This window comes from Oncorhynchus masou, chromosome 12 (genome assembly GCF_036934945.1).
Source record: "Oncorhynchus masou masou isolate Uvic2021 chromosome 12, UVic_Omas_1.1, whole genome shotgun sequence".
Classification (NCBI taxonomy): domain Eukaryota; kingdom Metazoa; phylum Chordata; class Actinopteri; order Salmoniformes; family Salmonidae; genus Oncorhynchus; species Oncorhynchus masou.
The window spans coordinates 25,660,061-25,684,134 of record NC_088223.1 but is presented as its reverse complement, the minus strand read 5'-3'; the positions used below and the strand labels follow the sequence as shown (position 1 = coordinate 25,684,134).

The 24,074-nt window shown below is 43.8% G+C and overlaps 1 protein-coding gene across 1 annotated transcript; it reads left to right on the top strand.

Moving 5' to 3' along the window:
* The first annotated feature begins 210 nt into the window (after positions 1-210).
* LOC135549764 (eIF5-mimic protein 1-like) lies at positions 211-22,596 on the top strand. The gene is made up of 12 exons (XM_064980039.1): positions 211-324; positions 15,651-15,721; positions 16,997-17,173; positions 19,012-19,115; positions 19,648-19,713; positions 19,887-20,022; positions 20,145-20,254; positions 20,473-20,673; positions 20,832-20,975; positions 21,349-21,487; positions 21,670-21,792; positions 22,009-22,596. Exons 2-12 carry the CDS (start codon positions 15,658-15,660, stop codon positions 22,035-22,037), a joined length of 1,293 nt encoding a protein of 430 aa, XP_064836111.1. The 5' UTR covers positions 211-324; positions 15,651-15,657; the 3' UTR covers positions 22,038-22,596.
* The last annotated feature ends 1,478 nt before the right edge of the window (positions 22,597-24,074 follow it).

Sequence of the window (24,074 nt, the reverse complement as noted above, 5' to 3'; positions counted from 1 at the left end):
GGAATAAACCATCCTTGGACTCCACCACAATGTGAAGAAAGCGGTGACAGAATGTCCATAACGTTAATGTCATGCATGTATATCGAACATATATTATTATTATTCTTTATAATCAAATTGTTTGTAATAAATGTATTTGAAGTACAAAGATCGCCGTATGTTAATGTAATCGTTTGGTATATTTAATTTTGCCTGGATTCCACTATGCTGACGTCTTTGGTTTATCCCGACTGTATTTCAAGTGGTCTGTCCGACGCTGCGATAAGTAACTATTCTTTATTCTCTTCGGTCATCTCAACTTGTTGTAGAGTCAACCACTGCAGGGTAAGTCCCTCAAGTATTTCACATCGTGAAATGTAATACTATTTCAGGTTTAACTATAAAACTTGATTATTATGGCGAGATTTTGTGACAAGTTTAGTCATGTAACGGAATTGAAATCATGCCTTACACTCTCCTAAACTGTTTGTTGTTCGTCGTAAGTACTTCTTTCCAGAAGTTGTTTTATTCGACAAATATCAAGCTGGTTCTGCCGACCATGAGGTGCACTACAGGTGCGCGCAGGGGTTGGGCGGTTTTGGAAATGACTACGAGCATGGGCTACTGTACAATGTAGCTACTACCTATTATGTATTATGTATTTTAAAGAAACTTTATAAACATTATTTGTGACGTGATAGTGCCCACGTCCTCCAAAGACCAAATAGCATATTGGAGAACGAGACTGGCATTCGGGTATATTTGGAATTGGATAGCCTCGGGCCTCCCGAATGGCACAGCTGTCTAAGGCACTGCATCTCAGAGCTAGAGGCGTCACTAGAGACCCTGGTTCGATTTCAGGCTTTATCACATCCGGCTGTTATTGGGAGTCCCACAAGGCGACGCACAATTTAGCCCAGCATCTTCCGGTTTGTTCCTGACTGACTTGCCTAATAAAATAATCATATGCAGCTCTCTCTGTCTTCACGTGTACAGATTATCAGTGATCCAATATTAACGATCGAGGTAACCGCTCTGCTGCTGAGCTCGTTGGGAGTGCATTGGCTAAATGGCTATAGTTTGCTACAGCAGCAACAGGAAATTTGAATTATTATGTGGATTATAATTCATTTACGGTTTTGTAGTGGTTGATACCTTAACCATAAGGGAAAATCAAGTCTGAATCATGAGGCTTGTCCTTGAGCAAGAACTGAGCTATTTCCCCTTAGCTGCAAAGTCAAAATAGTCTCTATTGTAAAATTTCATGAAACAAAAATAAGGTTTTTGGTCTTATTTTATGGTTTAGCGGTGAGGTTAAGGTTCGGGCTAGGATTAAAATCTGATTTTATGTGGTTATTGTTACGGAGTCTAGCTAGTACCTCCAGAACAAACATGACAAAATGCCAACCTACAATATGATAGGGCACTTACAATAACTCACGCATTATTTTATACCAACCTAATCTCAGAGCATTTCGTATTATTCTGTACATAAATCCGGGACACCCCATTTCGTATGATATTGTAACGACCCTGGGTTTTATCCCACTTCTGACAGAAGTGTAATCAAACAGCAGGGAGCAGGTCTCGAACCCTAGACCTTCGAGCCCGAGGTCCGGCGCGCTATCGACTGTGCCGTAAAAGCATGCTCAAACGGCAGAGTCGATTTCCGCGCTTATAAACCCAGGGTCGTTACACTATGTTACAAATTTACAAAACGTACAATATGATATGAATTCTAACTTGGTGGTTAACGTTAGCTAGGCTAGGGGTTAGCGGTTTGGGTTCATGTTAGGGTTAAGTTTAGGAGTTAGGTTAAAGGATTAAGATTAGGGTTAGGAGAAGGGTTAGCTAACATGCTAAGTAGCTCAAATGTAGTAAGTAGTTGAAAAATGCTAAGGTTGTCCCTGATGATATTGAAACTCACAACATTTGGGTTGCTAGACGTTCGCGTTATACACCTAGCCATCCAGCCTGACCAACCACTCTACTTTTGTTTTAACCATCTGTCTTATTTAACCGTACCAAATGTAACATATGTTTACTATGTTATGTCTAATCTATGAGACCAGTCTGTTTATACTGTAGTCACGTTTCACTGTCATTCTCTCATACCAGCACACACTTTCTGTAGTTCTTATCAGAAACATTGAGCTCCACAGAGGCTGTTGAGTCTCCCTGTCAGCATTCTCTGGCAACTGTTGCCTGTTTCCAGGAATTGTATTTTGGGCATTGAATGTCAGTTGGACAGGCCTACAAAGCCTGTGTGTACAACCTGTCCCAGTCTGTAATACCAACATGTTTTAAGTAGACCACCATAGTCCCTGTGCCCAAGGACACAAAGGTAACCTGCCTAAACGAGTACCGACCCATAGCACTCACGTCTTTAGCCATTACGTGCTTTAAAAGGCTGGTCATGGCTCACATCAACACCATTATCCCAGAAACCCTAGACCCACTCCAATTTGCATACCGCCCTAACAGATCCACAGATGATGCACTCCACACTGCCCTTTCCCACCTGGACAAAAGGAACACCTATGTGAGAATGTTATTAATTTACTACAGCTCAGGGCTCAACATCATAGTGCCCCCAAAGCTCATCCATAAGCTAAGGACCCTGGGACTAAACACCTCCCTGGGCTGCTGCCAGGTGGTAAGGGTAGGTAACAACACATCTGCCACGCTGATCCTCAACACGGGTGCTCAGAGATGTGTGCTCAGTGCCCTCCTGTACTCCCTGTTCACTCATGACTGCATGGACAGGCACGACTCCAACACCATCATTACATTTGCTGATGAGACAAGAGTGGTAGGCCTGATCTCCGGCAACGACGAAACAGCCTATAGGGAAGAGGTCAGACCTGGCTGTGTGGTGCCAGGACAACAACCTCTCCCTCAATGTGATCAAGACCAAGGAGGTGATTGTGGACTACAGGAAAAAGAGGACAGAGCACACCCCCATTCTCATTGATGGGGCTGTAGTGGAGCAGGTTGAGAGCTTCAAGTTCCTTGGTGTCCACATCACCAAGAAACTATCAAGCCCAAGCACACCAAGACAGTCATGAAGAGGGCTCAACAAACCTATTCCCCCTCAGGAGGGGGACATCTAATCAAATGGCTACCCAGACTATTTGCATTGCCGCTGCCCCCCCCCCTCCCCCTCCCCTCCCCCCCCCCCTCCCATGTATCATTGTTATTTAACTGATGCTCTTTCATCACTTGGCTTGGTAAGCATTTCACTGTGAGGTGAAATTCGGCGCATGTGACTAATAAAAAAATACCCAATTTCGTGGTATCCAATTGTTAGTAGCTGCAACTCCCGTACGTACAGGCTGGGGAGAGAAAAAGGTTGAAAGTCATGCGTCCTCCGATAGACAATCCAACCAAGCCGCACTGCTCAACACAGCGTGCATCCAACCCGGAAGCCAGCCGCACCAATGTGCACCTGGCCTGCCACAGGAGTTGCTGGTGTGCGATGAGACAAGAATATCCCTACCAGTCAAGCCCTCCCTAACCTCAGACGACACTCGGCCATTTGTGCGTCGCCGCACAGACCTCCTGGGCGGTTACGACTGAGCCTGGGTGTGAACCCAGGGTCTCTGGTGGCACAGCTGGCGCTGCAGTACAGTGCCCTTAACCACTGCGCCACCCGGAAGGCCCGTGATGTTGGTGGTGACAATGCACATGGTTTGACGTGAAATCATGAGGGGTGTGTTTTTGAAAACACTGGTTGTGACTTGGGTTGCACATTTTGGGGAATATTCCCAGATGGAAACATTCCGTCGGAATTAACGGGAATATATGGGAATTAACCAAAATGTATGCATATTAATACCATTTAAATGTAATGTTTTTTGCATTGAATATATTTACCATATCATATGGAGACAAACAAACATTTTACCTTATCATACGTAGACATAATTGCAAATGATTAAATCCTTCCATTTTTTAAAACAATTTAGTTAAGAATTTAACTTTAATGAAATGAGTTGACTCTTCACATGGGATGATTTCACTGAACAACAAAAGAAAGGGAATATTGAATGATCCATCACATCTCCTAAAACTGTTTTCAATATACATCTGTAAAATGATCTAGAAACTAAAGCTTTGGTTGTCTTCCTCTCAGGCTTCCATGTCTTCTCCCTGGACCTCCTCAATGTCCACCTCTTGAACATCAGACTCTGAGGCCTCATCTTCACTGTCACTTTCCAACCTTGAGGATGACTCGTTGTCAGGCTCAAAAAGCCTCAAATTTGCCCACATGGCCACCAATTTTTCAACCCTTGTATTGGTCAGTGTTTGTGTGTTCCCAAACAAGGACCAGTTGTGCTCTGAGGTGGCTGATGTTGGTGGGATTTGGAGGATGATGGAGGCAACAGGGGAAAGAGCCTCAGATCCTCAAAGTCCCTTCCACCAGGTGGCTGATGAGATATGTTGGCACAACTGCCATATTGCATCTCCACCCCAAAGCCCTTGCTTGGAGGTGTACTTCGCCAGACTACCAAAAACCTTGCCCTCATCCAGGCCAAGGTGGTGAGACATGGTAGTAATGACACCAAAGGCCTTGTTGATCTCTGCACCAGACAGGATGCTCTTGCCAGCATACTTGGGGTCCAACATGTACGCTGCGGTGTGTATGGGCTTCAGGCAGAAGTCTTCACTCTTTTTGATGTATTTCAGAATTTCCTCTGCTTGGCACAACAGTGAAGTGGGCAGGGCAGTACAGATTTCTTCTTTTACATCAGCAAGCAGAGTCTGAACATCAATCAGGATGGCATTGTCTCCCTCAATCCGTGCAATGGCTGCTGCTATAGGTTTCAGGCTGCTTACCACTCTCCCCCAAAATACATCATCCTGGAGGATCCTCTTGATGGGGCTTGTCCATATCGGCAGACTGTGATATGGCCATTTCTTGGAGAGACTCCTTCCTCTCCAGGAGACTGTTAAACATGATGACAATACCACCCCAACAGGTGCTGCTGGGCAGCTTCAATGTGGTGCTCTTATTCTTCTCACTTTGCTTGGTGAGGTAGATTGCTGCTATAACTTGATGACCCTTCACATACCTAACCATTTCCTTGGCTCTCTTGTAGAGTGCTTCCATTCTTTTCAGTACCATGATGTCCTTGATTAGCAGATTCAATGCATGAGCAGCACAGCCAATGGGCGTTCATGTTCGCAGTAGTGTCTGTCACAAGTGCAAATACCTTCTATGGGCCAAGGTCATTGATGACTGCCTTCAGCTCATCTGCAATGTGGAGAACAGTGTGTCTGTTGTCCCTTGTGTATGTGCTCTTGTAGAATATTGGTTGAGATGATGTAGTTAATTATTTCTTGCCCACGAACATTCGACCACCCATCAGAGATGATTGCAACACAGTCTGCTTTCTCTGATTTGCTTGACCTTCACTTGAACTCTGTTGAACTCTGCATCCAGCAAATTAGTAGATAAAGCATGTCTGGTTGGAGGTGTGTGTATACTGGGAGGAAAAACATTCAGAAATATCTTCCAATACACATTGCCTGTGAGCATCAGAGGTGAACCAGTTGCATACACAGCTCAAGCAAGACATTGATCAGCATTTCTCTATGTTCCTCCATTGAGTAAAAAAAACAACTTATAATTCCAGGAGGACCATGAGCTGTTGCTATCGATAAGGTGTCTAATTCATCACTTTTCACCTCAAATAGAAATAGAGGGACTTTTGTCAGTTTGCTTGTTGTGAGCGCTGAGGGAACTTTATGCACTTGGCAAGATGATTCTGCATCTTTGCATTCTTCACGTATGATTTGGCACAGTATTTGCATATGTACTCAACTCCTTTTATAAGATAAATATTTTAAAATGAAACGTGTATGAAAACAGGTGCATTAACACTCCTCAGTTAGCAGACTCAAGCAAGCTAAAACCCACATGGTAGCAAAAACTAACTAGCAGAAATTGTTAAATTATTTTAAACACGTTGCTGTAGGCTACTATTTACTAGTTAATAAAAAATTGTGTCATATAAAATTATATTCAACCCACCTAGTATTGCAATCAAAACTTACCAGAAAGCATGTAGTCCTTGGCTCAGACAGTGTAGTAGTGTGGGCTCAATAGCATCTCAATAGTGCGCAAGGTCTTGAGAATCAGCTGTACATGTGATGGAAGAGTGCACTGTGCATGCAGCTGCGGATAGTTTAACCAAAATATGCTGCAGGACCTAGAATTTCCTCCTGTTTATCCCACAAAAAAGGATCACTGTTATAAGCTAACTTGTTATTTTTTTAATTTCCCTAATTCCATCGTTTAACGTCCCATGGAAAATTTACTGGAACATATCCTATCCTTTGCAACCCTAGTTGTGACTGACCATACCTACGTGTGATACCTACGTGTGGTTATGAAACTGGTCAGCGACGTTACTACCGCAGCCATCCACATCAAATCGGTCCTCTGTCATGGAGTCAGTGGAGTAGAGGTCCACTAACAGAGGAGTCTCTCGTGACAGACTGTTACCCTGAGATTTGGCTCTAGATGCCTAAATGAACAGAGGAGTAATATTGTGAAAGGAGGGTTGCATTTCTTGTGATAAATCAGAGTAATAGGCCTTTTCACAGACAACCTGGTATTGAAAAGGGACATTATTCAGATTGAATTCCTCGTCACAGAAAATGTCAGATTTTCTTCTCCTTTTCACAATGTTACATCTGAGGTGACACAACTGTGTGGAGTCCTGTTTACATCTTCCACACTGATAATTGCTGTGGGACCACTTCCACCATCCCCCAAGGCAGACTACCGTCCTTAGCCCAGCTCTCTGTGCTCTCACCGGGGTAAAAAGACTGAAGCCGTGGGTATTGTCTGGTGCTCTCTAGAGGTCTTTTTACAGAATAAACATTGTGCAGAGCTGTAGGGAGACAAGAGGCTCACTCTAACCTTAAGTAACCCCTAACCATCAAATGTGATTTGTTGGTAACACTTGCATCTATAATTCTTTACCGATTGTAATAAGCATATATGTGTAACGGTTTTCTTCCTGGGAAGGAGAGGAGGACCAAAATGCAGCGTGGTTATTTATAAACATCTTTAATGAAAGATGAAAACGTGAACACTCTACAACATAAGAAACCGTGGAAAAACCGAAACAGTCCTAACTGGTGCAAAACACAGAGACCGGAACAATCACCCACAAGATACCTAAAGAATATGGCTGCCTAAATATGGTTCCCAATCAGAGACAACGATAAACAACTGCCTCTGATTGAGAACCACTCCAGGCAACCAAAGACTTACCTAGAACACTCAACTGAACAACCCCATAGACTACAAAACCCCTAGACAAAACAAGACACATAAATCACCCATGTCACACCCTGGCCTAACCAAATCAAATTTTCAAATCAAATTTATTTATATAGCCCTTCGTACATCAGCTGATATCTCAAAGTGCTGTACAGAAACCCAGCCTAAAACCCCAAACAGCAAGCAATGCAGGTGTAGAAGCACGGTGGTTAGGAAGAACTCCCTAGAAAGGCCAAAACCTAGGAAGAAACCTAGAGAGGAACCAGGCTATGTGGGGTGGCCAGTCCTCTTCTGGCTGTGCCGGGTAGAGATTATAACAGAACATGGCCAAGATGTTCAAATGTTCATAAATGACCAGCATGGTCGAATAATAATAAGGTAGAACAGTTGAAACTGGAGCAGCAGCACGGCCAGGTGGACTGGGGACAGCAAGGAGTCATCATGTCAGGTAGTCCTGGGGCATGGTCCTAGGGCTCAGGTCCTCCGAGAGAGAGAAGGAGAGAATTAGAGAACGCACACTTAGATTCACACAGGACACCGAATTGGACAGGAGAAGTACTCCAGATATAACAAACTGACCCCAGCCCCCCGACACATAAACTACTGCAGCATAAATACTGGAGGCTAACCAACATAATAAAGAAAACACAGAAATACTAAGGCCAGGGCGTGACAATATGAACCTTTATAATGTCTTAGAGTTTATAATACCTGCAGGTATAATGCATTATTACTTGTAATAAGCATATGTGATCCTTTATGTCTTAAGGCTTATTTGTCTCATTGTTGTAAAGAAGATGTTGTGAGAGCATCATTCATATCAGTGATAATGCTTTTGAAAAATCAGTTGTCAGACTATTCCAATGCTGCGTAAGTGGCAGTAATGGTGCTTGATGGGTTTTTGTGAGGGATGCGAGGTTCCATTTTAGCCGCCTACAATGTAAAATAAGATATATGCTAAATGTGGTTTGTCTTTTGGAAATATTTTCTGCTTCGTTATATAAATGACAACCATTTTATCACTGAGTTAGGTTTTGATGACATCTTTTCTAACCGGAGGCTACTCAGTAAATTACATTTCACTATGACTGGTGGTGCCAGTGGCATGACAGAGTCTCCCCTCTGGAGTCCGAGTCCTCAAATGGTCCCTTCACACAGACAGTGTGGTCGAGAAGGCCTCTTCAACCTCAGGAGGCTGAAGAAATTCAGCTTGTCCACGAAGACCCTCACAAACGTCTACACATGCATTTGAGAACATCCTGTCGGGCTGTACCAAGATCTTTCCAACCGCTTCGCTAAACACCGATCCACACTCGCAGGAACAAAAACCTGCCGCTCCATTCAAATCTCAATTTAACCAATGCTAATTCTCTGTAAACAAATTAACACACTTTCAGCATGCTTATAAAGAAGATATAACTTTTTGGCCTGCATTTCAAGAGTCACGGCTGGAGAAAGCCTGGCACCATCCCAATGGGGAGCATGGTGGGGGCAGCATCATGCTGTGGGGATGTTTTTCAGCTGCAGGGACTGGGAGACTAGTCAGGATCGAGGGAAAGATGAACGGTACAGAGATCCTTGATGAAAAGGACTGGGGCAAAGGTTCACCTTCTAACAGGGCAATGACCCTAAGCACACAGGCAAGACAACACAGGAGTGGCTTCGGGACATGTCCTTGAGTGGCCCAGACAGTGCCCGGACCTGAACCAGATCAAAAGAGAACTGAAAATAGCTGTGCAGCGACGGTCCCCATCCAACCTGACAGCGCTTGAGAGGATCTGCAGAAAGGAATGGGAGCAACTCCCTAAATATAGGTTTGCCAAGCTTGTAGCTTCATACCCAAGAAGACTCGAGGCTGAAATCACTGGCAATGGCACTTCAACAAAGTACTGAGTAAAGGGTCTGAATAATTATGTAAATGTAATATTTCCAGGATTTTTTTTTTTAATTTACATTTCTAAAAACCTGTGTTTGCTTTGTGATATTGGGCATTGTATGTAGATTGAGGGGAGGGGACACTATTTCATCCACTTTAGAATAAGACTGTATCATAACAAAATGTGGAAAAAGTCAAGGGGTCTGAATACTTTCCGAATGCACTGTACATAGTCATTGAACACTGGTCACTTGAATGTTTACATACTGTTTTACCCACTTTATATACTGTTTTCTAGTCACGGCTATTCCTATATAACTACGGCTGTACACCTTTTCTATTCACACGTCCTTTTTTCAGGACCCTGTCTTTTAAAGATAATTCGTAAAATTCCAAATAACTTCACAGATCTTCATTGTAAGGGGTTAAAATACTGTTCCCATGCTTGTTCAATGAACCATAAACAATTAATGAACATACACCTGTGGAACGGTCGTTAAGACACTAACATCTTACAGACAGTAGGCAATTAAGGTCACAGTTATGAAAACTTAGGACACTAAAGATTCCTTTCTACTGACTCTGGAAAAACACCAAAAGAAAGATGTCCAGGATCCCTGCTCATCTGCGTGAACGTGCCTTAGGCATTCTGAAAGGAGGCATGACGACTGCAGATGTGGCCAGGGCAATACATTGCAATGTCTGTACTGTGAGACGCAGTACAGCACTAAGACAGCACTACAGGGAGACCGGACGGACAGCTGATCGTCCTCGCAGTGGCATACCACGTGTAACAACACCTGCACAGGATCGGTACATCCGAACATCACACCTGCGGGACAGGTACAGGATGGCAACCACTGCCCGAGTTGTACCAGGAACGCACACTCCCTCCACCAGTGCTCCGACTGTCCGCAATAGGCTGAGAGGCTGGACTGAGGGCTTGTAGGCCTGTTGTAAGGCATATCCTCACTGGCAACACCGTCGCCAATGGGCACAAACAGGCAAAAAGACAGGCAAAAAGTGCTCTTCACTGACGAGTCACGGCTTTGTCTCACCAGGGGTGATGGTCGAATTTGCGTTTTAGCGTCGGAGGAATGAGCGTTACACCGAGGCCCGTACTCTGGAGAGGGATCGAGGTGGAGGGTCCGTAATGGTCTGGGGTGGTGTGTCACAGCATCATTGGACTGAGCTTGTTGTCATTGCAGGCCATCTCAACGCTGTGCGTTACAGGGAAGACATCCTCTCTCATGTGGTGCCTTTCCTGCAGGCTCATCCTGACATGATCCTCCAGCATGACAATGCCACCAGCCATACTGCTTGTTCTGGGCGCGATTTCCTGCAAGACAGGAATGCCTGTGTTCTGCCATGGCCAGCGACGAGCCCGGGTCTCAATCCATTGAGCACGTCTGGGACCTGTTGGATCGGAGGGTGAGTGCTAGGGACATTCCCCCCAGAAATGTCAGGGAACTTGCAGGAGCCTTGGTGGAAGAGTGAGGTAACATCTCACAGCAATAACTGGCTAATCTGGTGCAGTCCATGAGGAGGAGATGCACTGCAGTACTTAATGCAGCTGGTGGCCACACCAGATACTGACAGACTTTTGATTTTGATCCCTAACCACCCACACCCTTTGTTCAGGGACACAATTTCTGTAACAATTTCTGTTAGTCACATGTCTGTGGAACGTGTTCAGTTTGTCTTAGTAGCTGAATCTTATGTTCATACAAATATTCACACGTTAATTTTGCTGAAAATAAACGGAGTTGGCAGTGAGAGGATGTTTATTTTTTGCTGATGTTCTCACTCTCAGTACCGGTCAAAAGTATGCAGAAGGAAGCCCTATTCGGTAAAAGACCAAGTCAATTTTAAGTAAAGAGCTCAAATAAGCAAAGAGGAATGACAGGCCATCATTACTTTAAGACATGAAGGTCAGTCAATGCAGAACATTTCAAGGACTTTGAAAGTTTCTTCAAGTGCAGTCGTGACAACCATCAAGCAATATGATGAAACTGGCTCTCGTGAGGTCCGCCACAGGAATGGAAGACCCAGAGTTACCTCTGCTGCAGAGGATAAGTTCATTAGAATTACCATCCTCAGAAATTGCATCCCAAGTAAGACCCATCTCAACATCAACTGTTCAGAGGAGACTCAGGTCTTCTTGGTCGAATTGCTGCAAAGAAACCACTGCGAAAGGACACCAATAACAAGAAGACTTGCTTGGGCCAGGAAACACGTGCAATGGATATTATACCAGTGGAAATGTGTCCTTTGGGCTGGAGTCTAAATTGGAGAGTTTTTGTTCCAAGCGCTGTGTCCTTGTGAGATGCAGTGTGGGTGAACGGGATGATCTCTGCACATTTATTTCCCACCGTAAAGCAAGGAGGTGTTATAGTGTAGGGGGCTTTGCTGTTGACACTGTCCGTGATTTTATTTACAATTCAAGGCACACTAAACCAGTATGGCTACCACAGCATTTTTCAGCGATACGCCATCTCATCTGGTTTGGGCTTAGTGGGACTATCATTTTGTTTTTCAACAGGACAATGACTCAAAACACATCTCCAGGCTGTATAAGGGCTATTTGACCAAGAAGCAGAGTGATGGAGTGCTGCATCAGATGACCTGGCCAACACAATCCCCCAACCTCAACCCAATTTTGATGGTTTGGGATGAGTCTGACTGCAGAGTGATGGAAAATCAGCCAGAAAGTGCTCAGCATATGTGGGAACTTCTTCAACGACTGTTGGAAAAGCATTCCAGGTTAACTGGTTTATCGAATAGTAAGAGTGTGCAAAGCTGTCATCAAGGCAAAGGGTGGCTATTTGAAGAATCTCCAATATAAAATATATTTTTGGGTTACTACATGATTCCATATGTGTAGTCATAGTTTTGTCTTCACTATTATTCTACAATGTAGAAAATAGTAAAAAATTAACAAAAACAATTGAATGAGTAGCTGTTCTAAAACATTTAATGATCGGTTGTGTGTGTGTGTGGAGACACTCCTTCAAATGAGCTGTTTTAGCCACACCCTTTGCTGACAGGTGTATACAATCGAGCACACAGCCATGCAATCTCCATAGACAAACATTGGCAGTAGAATGGCCTTACTGAAGATCTGTTACTTTCAACGTGGCACTGTCATAGGATTCCACCTTTCCAACAAGTCGGTTCATCAAATTTCTGCTCTGCTTGAGCCGCCCCTGTCAACTGTAAGTGCTGTTATTGTGAAGTGGAAACGTCTATGAGCAACAATGGCTCAGCCACGAAGTGAAAGGTCACACAAGCACACAGAACAGGACCGTAAAAATGGTCTGTCCTCGGTTGCAACACTCACTACCGAGTTCCAAACTGCCTCTGGAAGGAACATCAGCTCAAGAACTGTTCGTCGGGAGCTTCATGAAATGGGTTTCCATGGCCGAGCAGCCACACACAAGCCTAAAATAACCATATACACAATGGCAGGTGTATGCTGAAGTGGTGTAAAACTCGCCGCCGTTGGACTTTAGTGCAGTGGAAACACTGATAAATCACTCCTCACCATCTGGCAGTCCGACGGACGGATAGGGATTTGGTTGATGCCAGAAGAATGCTACCTGCCCCAATGCATAGTGCCAATTGTAAAGTTTGGTGGAGGAGGAATAATGGTCTGAGGCTGTTTTTCATGGTTCAGGCTAGGCCCTTTTACTTCCAGTGAAGGAACATCTTAACGTTACAGCACACAATGACATTCTAGATGATTCTGTGCTTCCAACTTTGTGGCAGCAGTTTCTGGTTTTCGCCCTTTCCTGTTTCAACAGTTTTTTAGTTTAGTTTATTAATTCGACCATTTAAAAAAAACAAGCACACAACTTAAAAGCCATACATGCACATGAATAAAATCATCGAGGATAACGCACAATAAAGTCTGGGACTTATTTCCATTGTGGTCCTCTTAAATTGAATGAGTAGGTGTTCAATGCCCCGTGCAGAAAGCGAGGTCCTTACAGAAATGGTTTGTCGATCAGTGTGGGAGAATTTGACTGGCCTGCACAAAGCCCTGACCTCAACTCCATCGAACACCTTCAGGATGAATTGGAACGCCGACTGCAAGCCAGACTTAACCGCCCAACATCTGTGCCCGACCTCACTATTGCAGTTGTGGCTGAATGCTGGGGGGACTTGCTTCCAATGTTCCAACATCTAGTGGAAAGCCTTCCCAGAAGAGTGGAGGCTGTTATAGCAGCAAAGGGAGGACCAACTCCATATTAATGCCCATGATTTTGTAATGTATACTGTATATTTAAGTAATAAGGCCAAGGGGGTCTGGTATATGGCCAATATACCACAGCTAAGGGCTGTTCTTACGCACAACGCAACGCGTTGGTGATCCTGAGTGGTGCAGCGGTCTAAGGCACTGCATCTCAGTGTAAGAGGCAACACTACAATACCTGGTTCAAATCCGGCAGTGATTGGGAGTCCCATAGGGTGGCGTACAATTTTAAGGGCACAAGGTGAGACCCAGATGCAGACACAGGAGGCAGATGGTTCGAGTCCAAGATGTTTGTTAACAATCCAAAAAGGGTAGACAGAATTGCCTGTCCATGATCAAAGGTCAATACCAGTTCAGAGTTCTGGTGGTACAGAATGGCAGGCAGGCTCAAGGTCAGAGCAGGCAGAATGGTCAGGCAGGTGGGAATAGAGTCGAGAAAAACAGGCAAAGGTCAAAACCGGGAGGACTAGTAAAAGAGAATAGAAAAGCAGGAGCACGGGAAAATCACTGGTTGACCTGAACATACAAGACGAACTGGCACAGAGAGACAGGAAACACAGGGAAGGACTACATGATTCCATTTGTGTCATTTCATCGTGTTGATGTCTTCACTATTATTCTACATTGTAGAAAATAGTCAAAATAAACGCTGATATGAGTAGGTGTGTCCGGACTTTTGACTGGTCATGTATTTATATTACGGTCTCTGACATTGCTCGTTCTGATGAGTGCATTTTTACTTTGGGATTATTTGCATATTGTTTTCTAGCTATTGTTGGAGCACCTGTGATAACTTCTCCAACTCTGTGTACGTGACCAATACACCTTTTATTTGATTTCAGATACAGACAGCCTAAACCCATGTGTAGAATTCAGACAAGTCCTCCCTGCTCTGCTCATTCCTTGTCATGCCGAACATGATATTAGATATTTCTTTGTGGAAATGTCAGATTTTTGCTTTAAGTACAAGAGAATGCACTGTGAAATGGTGAGCGAGACGGCATGTCCCTATTGTTCTCCTTATTTGTTCATCAGGATCAGTTTGTGTGGCACACATGGGAGTCTGGAGTGCTTCCTGGACGGCAGGAGCGCAAACTCTGAGTTAATCCCAAATGGGAGGGGTACTCTGCTATTTTATTTGCCATCCTCAGCATGTTTGTTTAGTAGCTGTCCAGAAATGTTTTGTTGATGTGTTGCCGAATATATTTATTTATTATTATATTTCTTGTTTCATTTTTTCAGCAGACTTGTCACCCTGGCTTTTGCCTGTACCCTGACACTGTTGTACCAATTATGATATGTCATCCAGTCAGAGAAGTTGGCTAAAGCACATCCAGGTCTGGGACAAGGTTACTACAGTGTGCTCTGTGGAATCCCCTCCAGACAACATGTCTTGGTGTGGTAAAGTAGATTATACAGTTCCTTAATCACTTGACCCTCTAGTACTGGCCTGTCTGACTGTATATGTCTGTCCTAAGGAGGAGTGTGCCCTCAAAGAACCTTTGTGTGTGTGTGTGTGTGTGTGTGTGTGTGTGTGTGTGTGTGTGTGTGTGTGTGTGTGTGTGTGTGTGTGTGTGTGTGTACCGTGGTCCGACATGTCCTTGTTGTAATTTAACAATCGTCTAAGAGAGAGCGAGGGGGGATTCAGAGGGAATTAGATTGAGCGAATCAGGGAGAGACTAGTTTACGCTGCAGGGACATGGACCGGGATGAGCCTGCAACATACAGTATATAGCACAGGGCACAAGGTTGACAGGCAGGACAAGTCTGAGACATTCACAGGAAATTCAGTGACACTCTAAATAACTCCCTGTCACTGCTTAGAGGGACTCACAGCTGGTAAGCATAGAGCTTTCACCTGTTCCTTTAGCCTTCTGGACTCTAGGTGGGCATGTGAACTTCTGACTTTTAGTTGTGGAAGCCTGTAGAAAATAAATGGCTGCTCAGTGACATTTTGAAGGTGTGTTGAAGGTCTGAGATTGACTGAAGCGCTTATGAACTATTAAATTAAATTAAATGGTTTGTTGGCTGTTAGTAAACTGTCAGACATTGTATATTTTGGGCATATTAACACGTATAAATAATGTTACAGGCCTTTAAATATGTTTTGTTTACAGACTGCTGTTGCAGTAGGCCTGACAGAAACAAAGATATTCTGTCATTCGATGGAATGGTACTATTGTATGTTGTAGTGCTAATGGTCTGCTCATTTCCGGATTCTGTGTGTGTGTTTTCTTCCTCAGGACTTGTATGAATACCGGTAAGCAGCAGAAGCCAGTGCTAACAGGCCAGCGGTTCAAGACCAGGAAAAGGGGTGAGTTGAGTTACAGCCACAGACAGCTGTCAACGCCCAATGTCAATGCCTAATGTTTACCACATAGAGTATGTTGGCAAGACAACATGCATGGTGTGAAATTGCAATACCAATATGTTGTCAAGACGACAGACAGTGTTACGTTGCAGTACCAAATAATTGAACCCGTTTCTTAAATCAACTGCCTCTTTAAGACTGTGAGATGTCTTGATTATCTTTTGAGTCTCACGACCTCCAGAGTGTCAATGCACACTTTTAGCGTAGATTTCTCCTATTAAGATCTGCTTCTTAGTAAGGGACCAGCAAAGGTTTAGCATGGTTCTCCTGTTCTCTTCTGTCCTCTCCACACATAAACAGACTATAAATACTCTTTGTGTCTAGGGTTCTGTTTCATCTCTCTCTTGCAGCAATGGATTGTTGTGGCTTTACATTCCCTCTTACACAACACCTACTGCGATCCAGGCTGGCTCCCAGTCAATAAGATGTTTAAGTTCCTAGAATGTCAGCTCTCTTGTTTATGCTCTCTTGGCAACTCCCAGACATGACCACGCGAACAGATCTGGGACCAAGCTATAGCTGAACTTCCTGCCAGTCCAGAAGCAGTGGGTGTCGTTATATATATTACTCACAGAGCAGAAGAACATGTAGTGTCGTAAGGACATTGGGTTCATACTCCGTGGGGCACCTTGTTGATTCTCTTGAGCCGTGTGTTGATACCTAGTGATCTGTTAATGAAGGGGATATCGTTTGGACACTGTTCTTTGTGAAAACCACAGAGGATCAATCGGGGAGGCTAACTCTCCCCCAGGGTAAGTAGTGTCCCATCAGGGTAGGGTCCCTTGTCCTCATCACATCTTGGCTGGGGAACTGAAGGGATGTCTTATTTGGCCCGACAAGTTTTCTGAGCACATTTTTATTTTATTTGTATTGTAAAAGATTGTGAAAATACGCATCAAGTGATTTTAATTTAGGAAAATCTGTATACAAATATAAGCGTGATTGTTTTAGTCAGATATTATATCTGTTTTAGGCTTCTTGCGGTCAATTTGCAGTCTACCAATTATTTGTAATTATTGTTCTGGCCCCCTGACCATCCACTCAAGAGAAAAATCAACCTGCAGGTGAATCTAGTTGATAATCGCTGACATAAGGAATCTACTCTATTATGCATGGTTTACCATACCTCACTTTCTGATGTTAACTGTGTTAAGGTTTAACACACATTAGTGTACATGCAACAAGGATGTTCTCCTCTGCCCTTTCCTCCCCACCCAGATGAAAAGGAGAAGTTTGAGCCCACAGTTTTTAGAGACACAATTATTCTGGGCCTCAACGAAGCAGGAGGGGACCTCGATGCTGTAGCCAAGTTCCTGGACGTTACCGGGTCCCGACTCGACTACCGTCGCTATGCGGACACTCTCTTCGACATCCTCATCGCGGGGAGCATGCTCGGTGAGTGGATTGGGACGAATTTAGCAGGCAGCCTGGAACGGGCCTTGAATCCAGGTCCCAGGACTGTCAGTACATAATCTTTGCCATTACACCAAGAGATCTGCCCCGCTTGATGAGGTTGCTAGGTGTTGTACTAAGGTAGCTATAGTATCATGGACATCTGCACCTGGTTTCAGCTCACTGCTCCGTAATGGGCCATCCTGGTCCCTTCGTATCAGTATTCACACTAGGGCACCAAGCATGACCATGTCCTCTCAGGCAAGGACAAACAGATCACTGCTGGCTTTGTCAGATTACCAGGGTCATTTTCCATTATCAAAGACATCCTGGCCTATCAGAGAACCGAATACACTGTTCCTCCTGTATGTGTCAGTGGACTGCTCATTGAGCTGTATTCACTTCTTCTAACTCCCACGTTTTCCTCACTAATAGATGAGGGTACTTGAACACAGTTTTTTTGTATTTGTGGACATATTTGTGTTCAGTGAGGTGGGGGGTGGGGCATTGATTAATATGCTGAACCCTTTGTCCTGTTAACTGGTGGGCAGTGTGACCCTGCAGACCTAAGCTGGTAGATGTATTCTATAATCACTGTCTTTCTCCCCACACACTCATTGTTTCCATGGCATGGAATACTCACAAAGAGTATGTCTTTGACCACACTCACAAACACATGCTCATTCACATCCTGCCATGTGTAATTTTTGTAGAATGAATTGAATGTACAGTCTCTGTCAGTCTGTCTCCGTCTCACACACACACACACACACACACACACACACACACACACACACACACACACACACACACACACACACACACACAGGATGGGGCCTGTGTCAGTCACTACATACTGCATGTCAAGCCCATTAGAGATAACCGGTTTACCCTGCTCCTATAATAAGAGCCTGGCAGTGTCAGGGGAGAGACAGCAGCTCAGATGGAAACCAGGGATACATGAAAGGAACCAGCCTATCAGGGAACCACATTAGCATTTAGTAGCATGAAGGCTAGGTACATGGTTCATGCAGGCACACTATTAATAAAATGTGCTACACTGACGGTATGATATTTGCATGAATACATACAGTAAGTGATGATTTTTTTTAAATCCACCGCAGTCCTATGAAGCAGTTATGAAGTCAACAGGGATAGTAGACATTAGATCCAGATCTAACAGGTCGGGCTCTAAGACTTCAGATAGTGTAGGGAGTAGTTAAGCCCTCACATACATCCTCATTTAGCCCAAACAGGATACAACAATGGATCACCCTATGTCAACAGCCACCTCAGGGGTGGAACAGATAAAGGGGGAAAAAATGGAGAGATGATAGTAAATAGATGATTGACTAGGCGGAAACAAAGTGCTCTCTCTCTCTCCTTCCTGTGAATGGGTGTAGTAATGTTGTGTAATAATCCAGTTAACGTGTGATTACTAATTACTGTACATCAGGGTCTGATCTCTCCCATCCTTATGCGCCACTATCTCCATGATATCCACAACTTCTTGTTATATCAATCAATCATGGACATAGGGTAGATAGGTAGGTCTCGCTCTGATTATTCTACAGTTATAGCTGACAGGAAGGACATGCCCATGCTGCTAGCTAACGGGGCTAAAGCTTTAACCCTTGACCCTGATGACTTGCCACGTCTTTCTGTCCGTCTGTCTATGTCCGTCCGTCTCTTCTTTCTAATCGCTTTATGGCTGGGCGGGATAGATGGTCATTGAAGTGGTGTGTTGACCTTAATGGCACCAGGGTCACTACCCTCTCCGGCTGTGCTGGTTCTGCCCCCTCAATCACTACAATCGTAATGTAAATAACTGTCTGTCTCAGCTCCCGGTGGGACGCGCATTGACGAGGGGGACAAGACCAAGGTGACAGAACACTGTGTGTTTACCACCAAGGAGAACCATGCCAACCTCCGCCACTATGCTCAGGTTGGTACACACACACACACACACACACACAATCAAATACAGCAACCTCTAAAGTGCATGGTAGAGTAACCAGGTGGTAGTCGACTAGTGACAGTGACCAAGTTTAGAGTACTGGGTGGAGGCAGGCTAGTGATGGCCATTTAAGTCTGATGGCCTTGAGATGGAATTTGTTCTTCAGTCTCTCACAGCTTTGATGCACCTCTACTGACCTTGCTTTCTGGATGATAGTGGGGTGAACAGGCCATGGCTGTTCATGAATGCGTGAGCACACATGTATACACATATACTCTCTCTCTGTTTTACCTTTGACTGGGGTAGAAGGGAATGTCGGAGGGAGACACCCGCAGTGGAGTGGTATTAGATCTGCTAATACCCACCAATCCCCTGGGAGTATCTAGTGTGTCCACGACGACAATTTTTATATAATCCTCCTGGATTAAAGTCACTGCACTCCTTCACGATCTGTTTGTCTCTCTGTCCCAGCTCTCTGTGTCTGTCACTGAATCTCATGTCCCTCTGTGTGTGTCTGTAGGTTTTTAACAAGCTTATCAGGAGGTACAAGTACCTGCAGAATGCCTTCGAGGAGGAAATCAAAAAGGTAAAGTATTCACATGAAACAGGCTCGTATGAAGTCGCTACAGCAGTTCTACTTCAGTTTTGGATTATCCTATGTACTTGTGATTAGACTTTATATCTTCGGCTGTGTAGATCATTTTTGATCCTATTGTCTTTAGTTTACATCATTTCCTGTCCTGATGTTTTATCCCATAGCTTCTGCTGTTCCTGAAGGCATTCAGCGAATCAGAGCAGACCAAGCTGGCTATGTTGACTGGTATCCTATTGGCTAACGGCACTCTGCCCCCACCCATCCTCACCAGCCTCTTCAGTGACAATGTTGTCAAGGAAGGTGTGTGTGTGTGGGGGGGGGGGGGGGGGGGTTCTTGAGGCATATATTTTTGCCATATATTTATAGCTCTGGCTTTCTTCCAAGTTGCTATCTTACTCTTGTCTGTTATTGGTATCTTGCAGGTATCTCTGCATCCTTTGCGGTGAAGATGTTCAAGGCATGGATATCTGAGAAAGATGCCAATGTAGTCACCTCAGCCCTGAGGAAGGCTAACCTGGATAAGAAACTCCTGGTAAAGAAACACTTTTTAAGCAGGTAACCTAGAGCAGTGGTTTTGAACCATATGTCAAAAAAGTCAGTGACTCCTCAAATGGTGGTTAGAGAGACTCTTTTACAGTGCTACAATTTTTTTTTTACTTGTGCTCAGCCACAAGAGGGAACTGTTGTAGTGAATTTGTAGGGTTGAAGCTCATTGGAAGTTGTTTGAGTCAAGACTTGTTGTTTCTCTAGGAGTTGTTTCCTGCCAACAAGCAGAACATGGAGCACTTCTCAAAGTACTTCAATGAGGCGGGGCTGAAGGAGCTGTCAGACTTCATGCGCGTGCAGCAGTCTCAGGGAACACGCAAGGAGCTGCAGAAAGAACTGCAGGAGCGCCTCTCTCAGGACTGCCCCATACGAGAGGTGGAATACCAGATACCATGTCCTGCCTTTGTGCCCTTGAACAAGCTCCAAGAGCACTGCATTGCATCCCCCTCTGCTTTCAACCCCTCATTGGGGTGTGTTTGTCTCTGGGTTGGGTTGTAGAAGCAAAAATGATCAATTCCATTCTCCAACATAATGGACAGTAAAGAATTATTCTGTGGTTCTAGATGGTGTACGTGAAGGAGGAGATGAAGAGGAGTGCTCTCCAGGAGCAGGCTGTGATTGGTCTGCTGTGGAACATTCTCATGAATGCTGTGGAGTGGAACAAGAAGGAGGAGTTGGTCACCGAGCAAGCCCTCAAACACCTTAAAGTACATCATAACATCAACCATTAATAACATAATATCTCACTTCTAACCCAACCACTCTATAACATGAGAGCTGGTCACTGTGGAGGCCCTCAAACACCTTAAAGTACATCATAACATCAACCATTAATAACTTATCTCACTCCTAACCCAACCACTCTATAACATGAGAGCTGGTCACTGTGGAGGCCCTCAAACACCTTAAAGTACATCATAACATCAACCATTAATAACTTATCTCACTCCTAACCCAACCACTCTATAACATGAGAGCTGGTCACTGTGGAGGCTCTCAAACACCTTGAAGTACTGCACAACGCTAACGTCAACCATGAATGAATGACAGTTGATGGGGTGTGTATCCTCTCCCCTCCAGCACTATGCCCCCCTGCTCGCAGCGTTCAGCACCCAGGGCCAGTCAGAGCTGGTGCTGCTACTGAGGATCCAGGAGTACTGCTATGACAATATCCACTTCATGAAGTCCTTCTCCAAGATAGTGGTGCTCTTCTACAAAGGTCAGTGTTATCATTTTATACAGGACAATGTTTCACAGTATCTCTTTCATTTGTCTTAGTAGTCAGGGTTGCGGTCAATTCCATTTCAATTTAGGAAGTAAACTGAAATGACAATTTCACATAACTTCTCCTTGTGGTGCTATGCTGAATGTTTCTGTTCTGTCCGTCTTCTCTCCACCCAGCTGATGTGTTGAGTGAGGAGGCCATTCTGAGGTGGTACAAAGACACTCACACCACCAAAGGGAAAGGTGTCTTTGTCGAGCAGATGAAGAAGTTTGTTGAGTGGCTGCAAAATGCAGAAGAAGGTACCATTTACAGGTTAAATACAGGTTCCAGTTACAGGTAACCTAATCAATAACTGACAAGAAAGCCATTGCATTTTCAGAAAATCATTGTTGAATCAATGAAACTGAACTATTAACATTCTGTAGACTTGGGCTGTGATGAGCACTCACCTGTAATTCCTATTTTGGCCACTAAGAGGAGCTATTTAATAGTAATCTGTTTATTTTCTCATGTAGAGTCCGAGTCTGAGGGAGAGGAGGACTAGCAGACCAACCCAACAAGGAGTCTAACTCTGAAGTCTGCTGCATCCTGTGGCCTGTATATGTCAATCAGCCTGTAGTCCCCATCTCGTATTTGTAGAAGATTTGCTAGATATTAATGTGGTTCCTGATACATTCGAGATAAATACTTATCCAGGCATTGTAAGAAGTATGAGATAATGTGTGCAGTGTGACTGCAATAAAAAACGACCTGGAACACGCCCATCCATATTGCCTAACCGACCAGGGGTCCTAGACTCCTCAATCACAGCGCAACCCTCAGTGAAAAACCACGGGACCTCCCGACTCACCGTCAGGAGGATAGGAGACTAGATGTCATCTATCAAGACCACCCATCTGTGATATTTAAGCTTTTTTCTTTTTTTAAGGATTGGATTAATTAGAGGTCAGTCAGTGAACTCCCTTTACCAACGTTGTTCAGGTTTCGAGAGGAAGTCAAGACCTCAATTTGCAGTAGATTGTCATCCTCGTTTTATGAAAACTCAACTTTGTGTAACTTGGCAATGCTTTAATCTTTTTATGAATAAAGTGTTTTTATATGTATTCACTTGTTTAGTATTGTTTCTGTGTTGTATTCTTAAATAAATTGGCAAGTAAATAAGGCTTCTGTTCATATGTCTGATGGAGGTTAAGAGAGTTTATTGAAAGACTTCCTAATTAGTTCGGTGCTCAGTAACTCAGAACTGAATGAGAAAGTGGGTGATTGTGATGGCTATTAAAGAGAGGTGAAGTCAAGCCAATCGTTGTGTAACTTTCATGCACCTGCGTATACACAGGCCAGGTGAAGCAATGCTGTTGACACTACTGTGACCTCTGTCCTGTGCTTCAAGTGAAAAGGCCCAGAGTTCTAATGGACCTTAGGTAAACAAACTGGGTTTACATCCCAAATGACAGCGTAATCCCTATCTAGTGCACTGCTTTTGACCAGGGCCCATAGGGAAGAGGTTGCCATTTGAGACATAGACTCCAGGGAGTTAATGAGCAACAGGGACCTCCACTGTAGATCTAGAGAATTACATCAACGCCATACTGCTGCATTTACTGTAGGTCTGTTTCTCAGAGCAGCATGTTGCCTGCCCTTTTTTTCTTGCTTTGGTACTATTTTCACAAGTATGTGGTACAATTTCACAACTCCGTACAAAACTCCAAACAGATGAACAAAAAGGCTGTTTTTTCAAAACTTTAAGCACCTTTTCAATTGACTAAGTACAACACATGAAATCACACTAACTTTTTCATCAAACCTAATCCGTGTTTCATCTAGAAATACCTTTCATATAAAGTAATTGCCTTTCACAATGCAATGCTCACAATGCTTTTCACACGATTCTCTTATTTATTGAAATACATTTGACCATCACTTAATCCAACTTTACTTAATGGTTAATCACTAAACTAACCATTTGGTAAACCTATAGATTTGTAACTATTTTGTCTACTCTATATGGATTTTGAGAACTACAGAAATGTGTGTAAAGTATAAACACCTAAATGACATGTAGGATACATGATAACCTTACATAATGACTACTCATTATTGCTAATTGATTTAACATAGTGGTAACCACAGTTGGTCACCATATAGATGCTAAAGGGGATGTGTGAACACTTGAATTTCTATCAACATTTTAATTTATTTTATTTATTTCACCTTTATTTAACCAAGTAAGCTAGTTGAGAACAAGTTCTCATTTGCAACTGCGACCTGGCCAAGATAAAGCACAGCAGTGTGACACAGACAACAACACAGAGTTACACATGGAGTAAACAATAAACAAGCCAATAACACAATAAACAAGTCAATGACGCAGTAGAAAAAAAGAAAGTCTATATACAGTGTGAGCAAAAGGCATGAGGAGGTAGGCAATAAATAGGCCATAGGAGCGAATAATTACAATTTAGCAGATTAACACTGGAGTGATAAATGAGCAGATGATGATGTGCAAGTAGAGATACTGGTGTGCAAAAAAGCAGAAAAGTAAATAAAATAAAAACAGTATGGGGATGAGGTAGGTAGATTG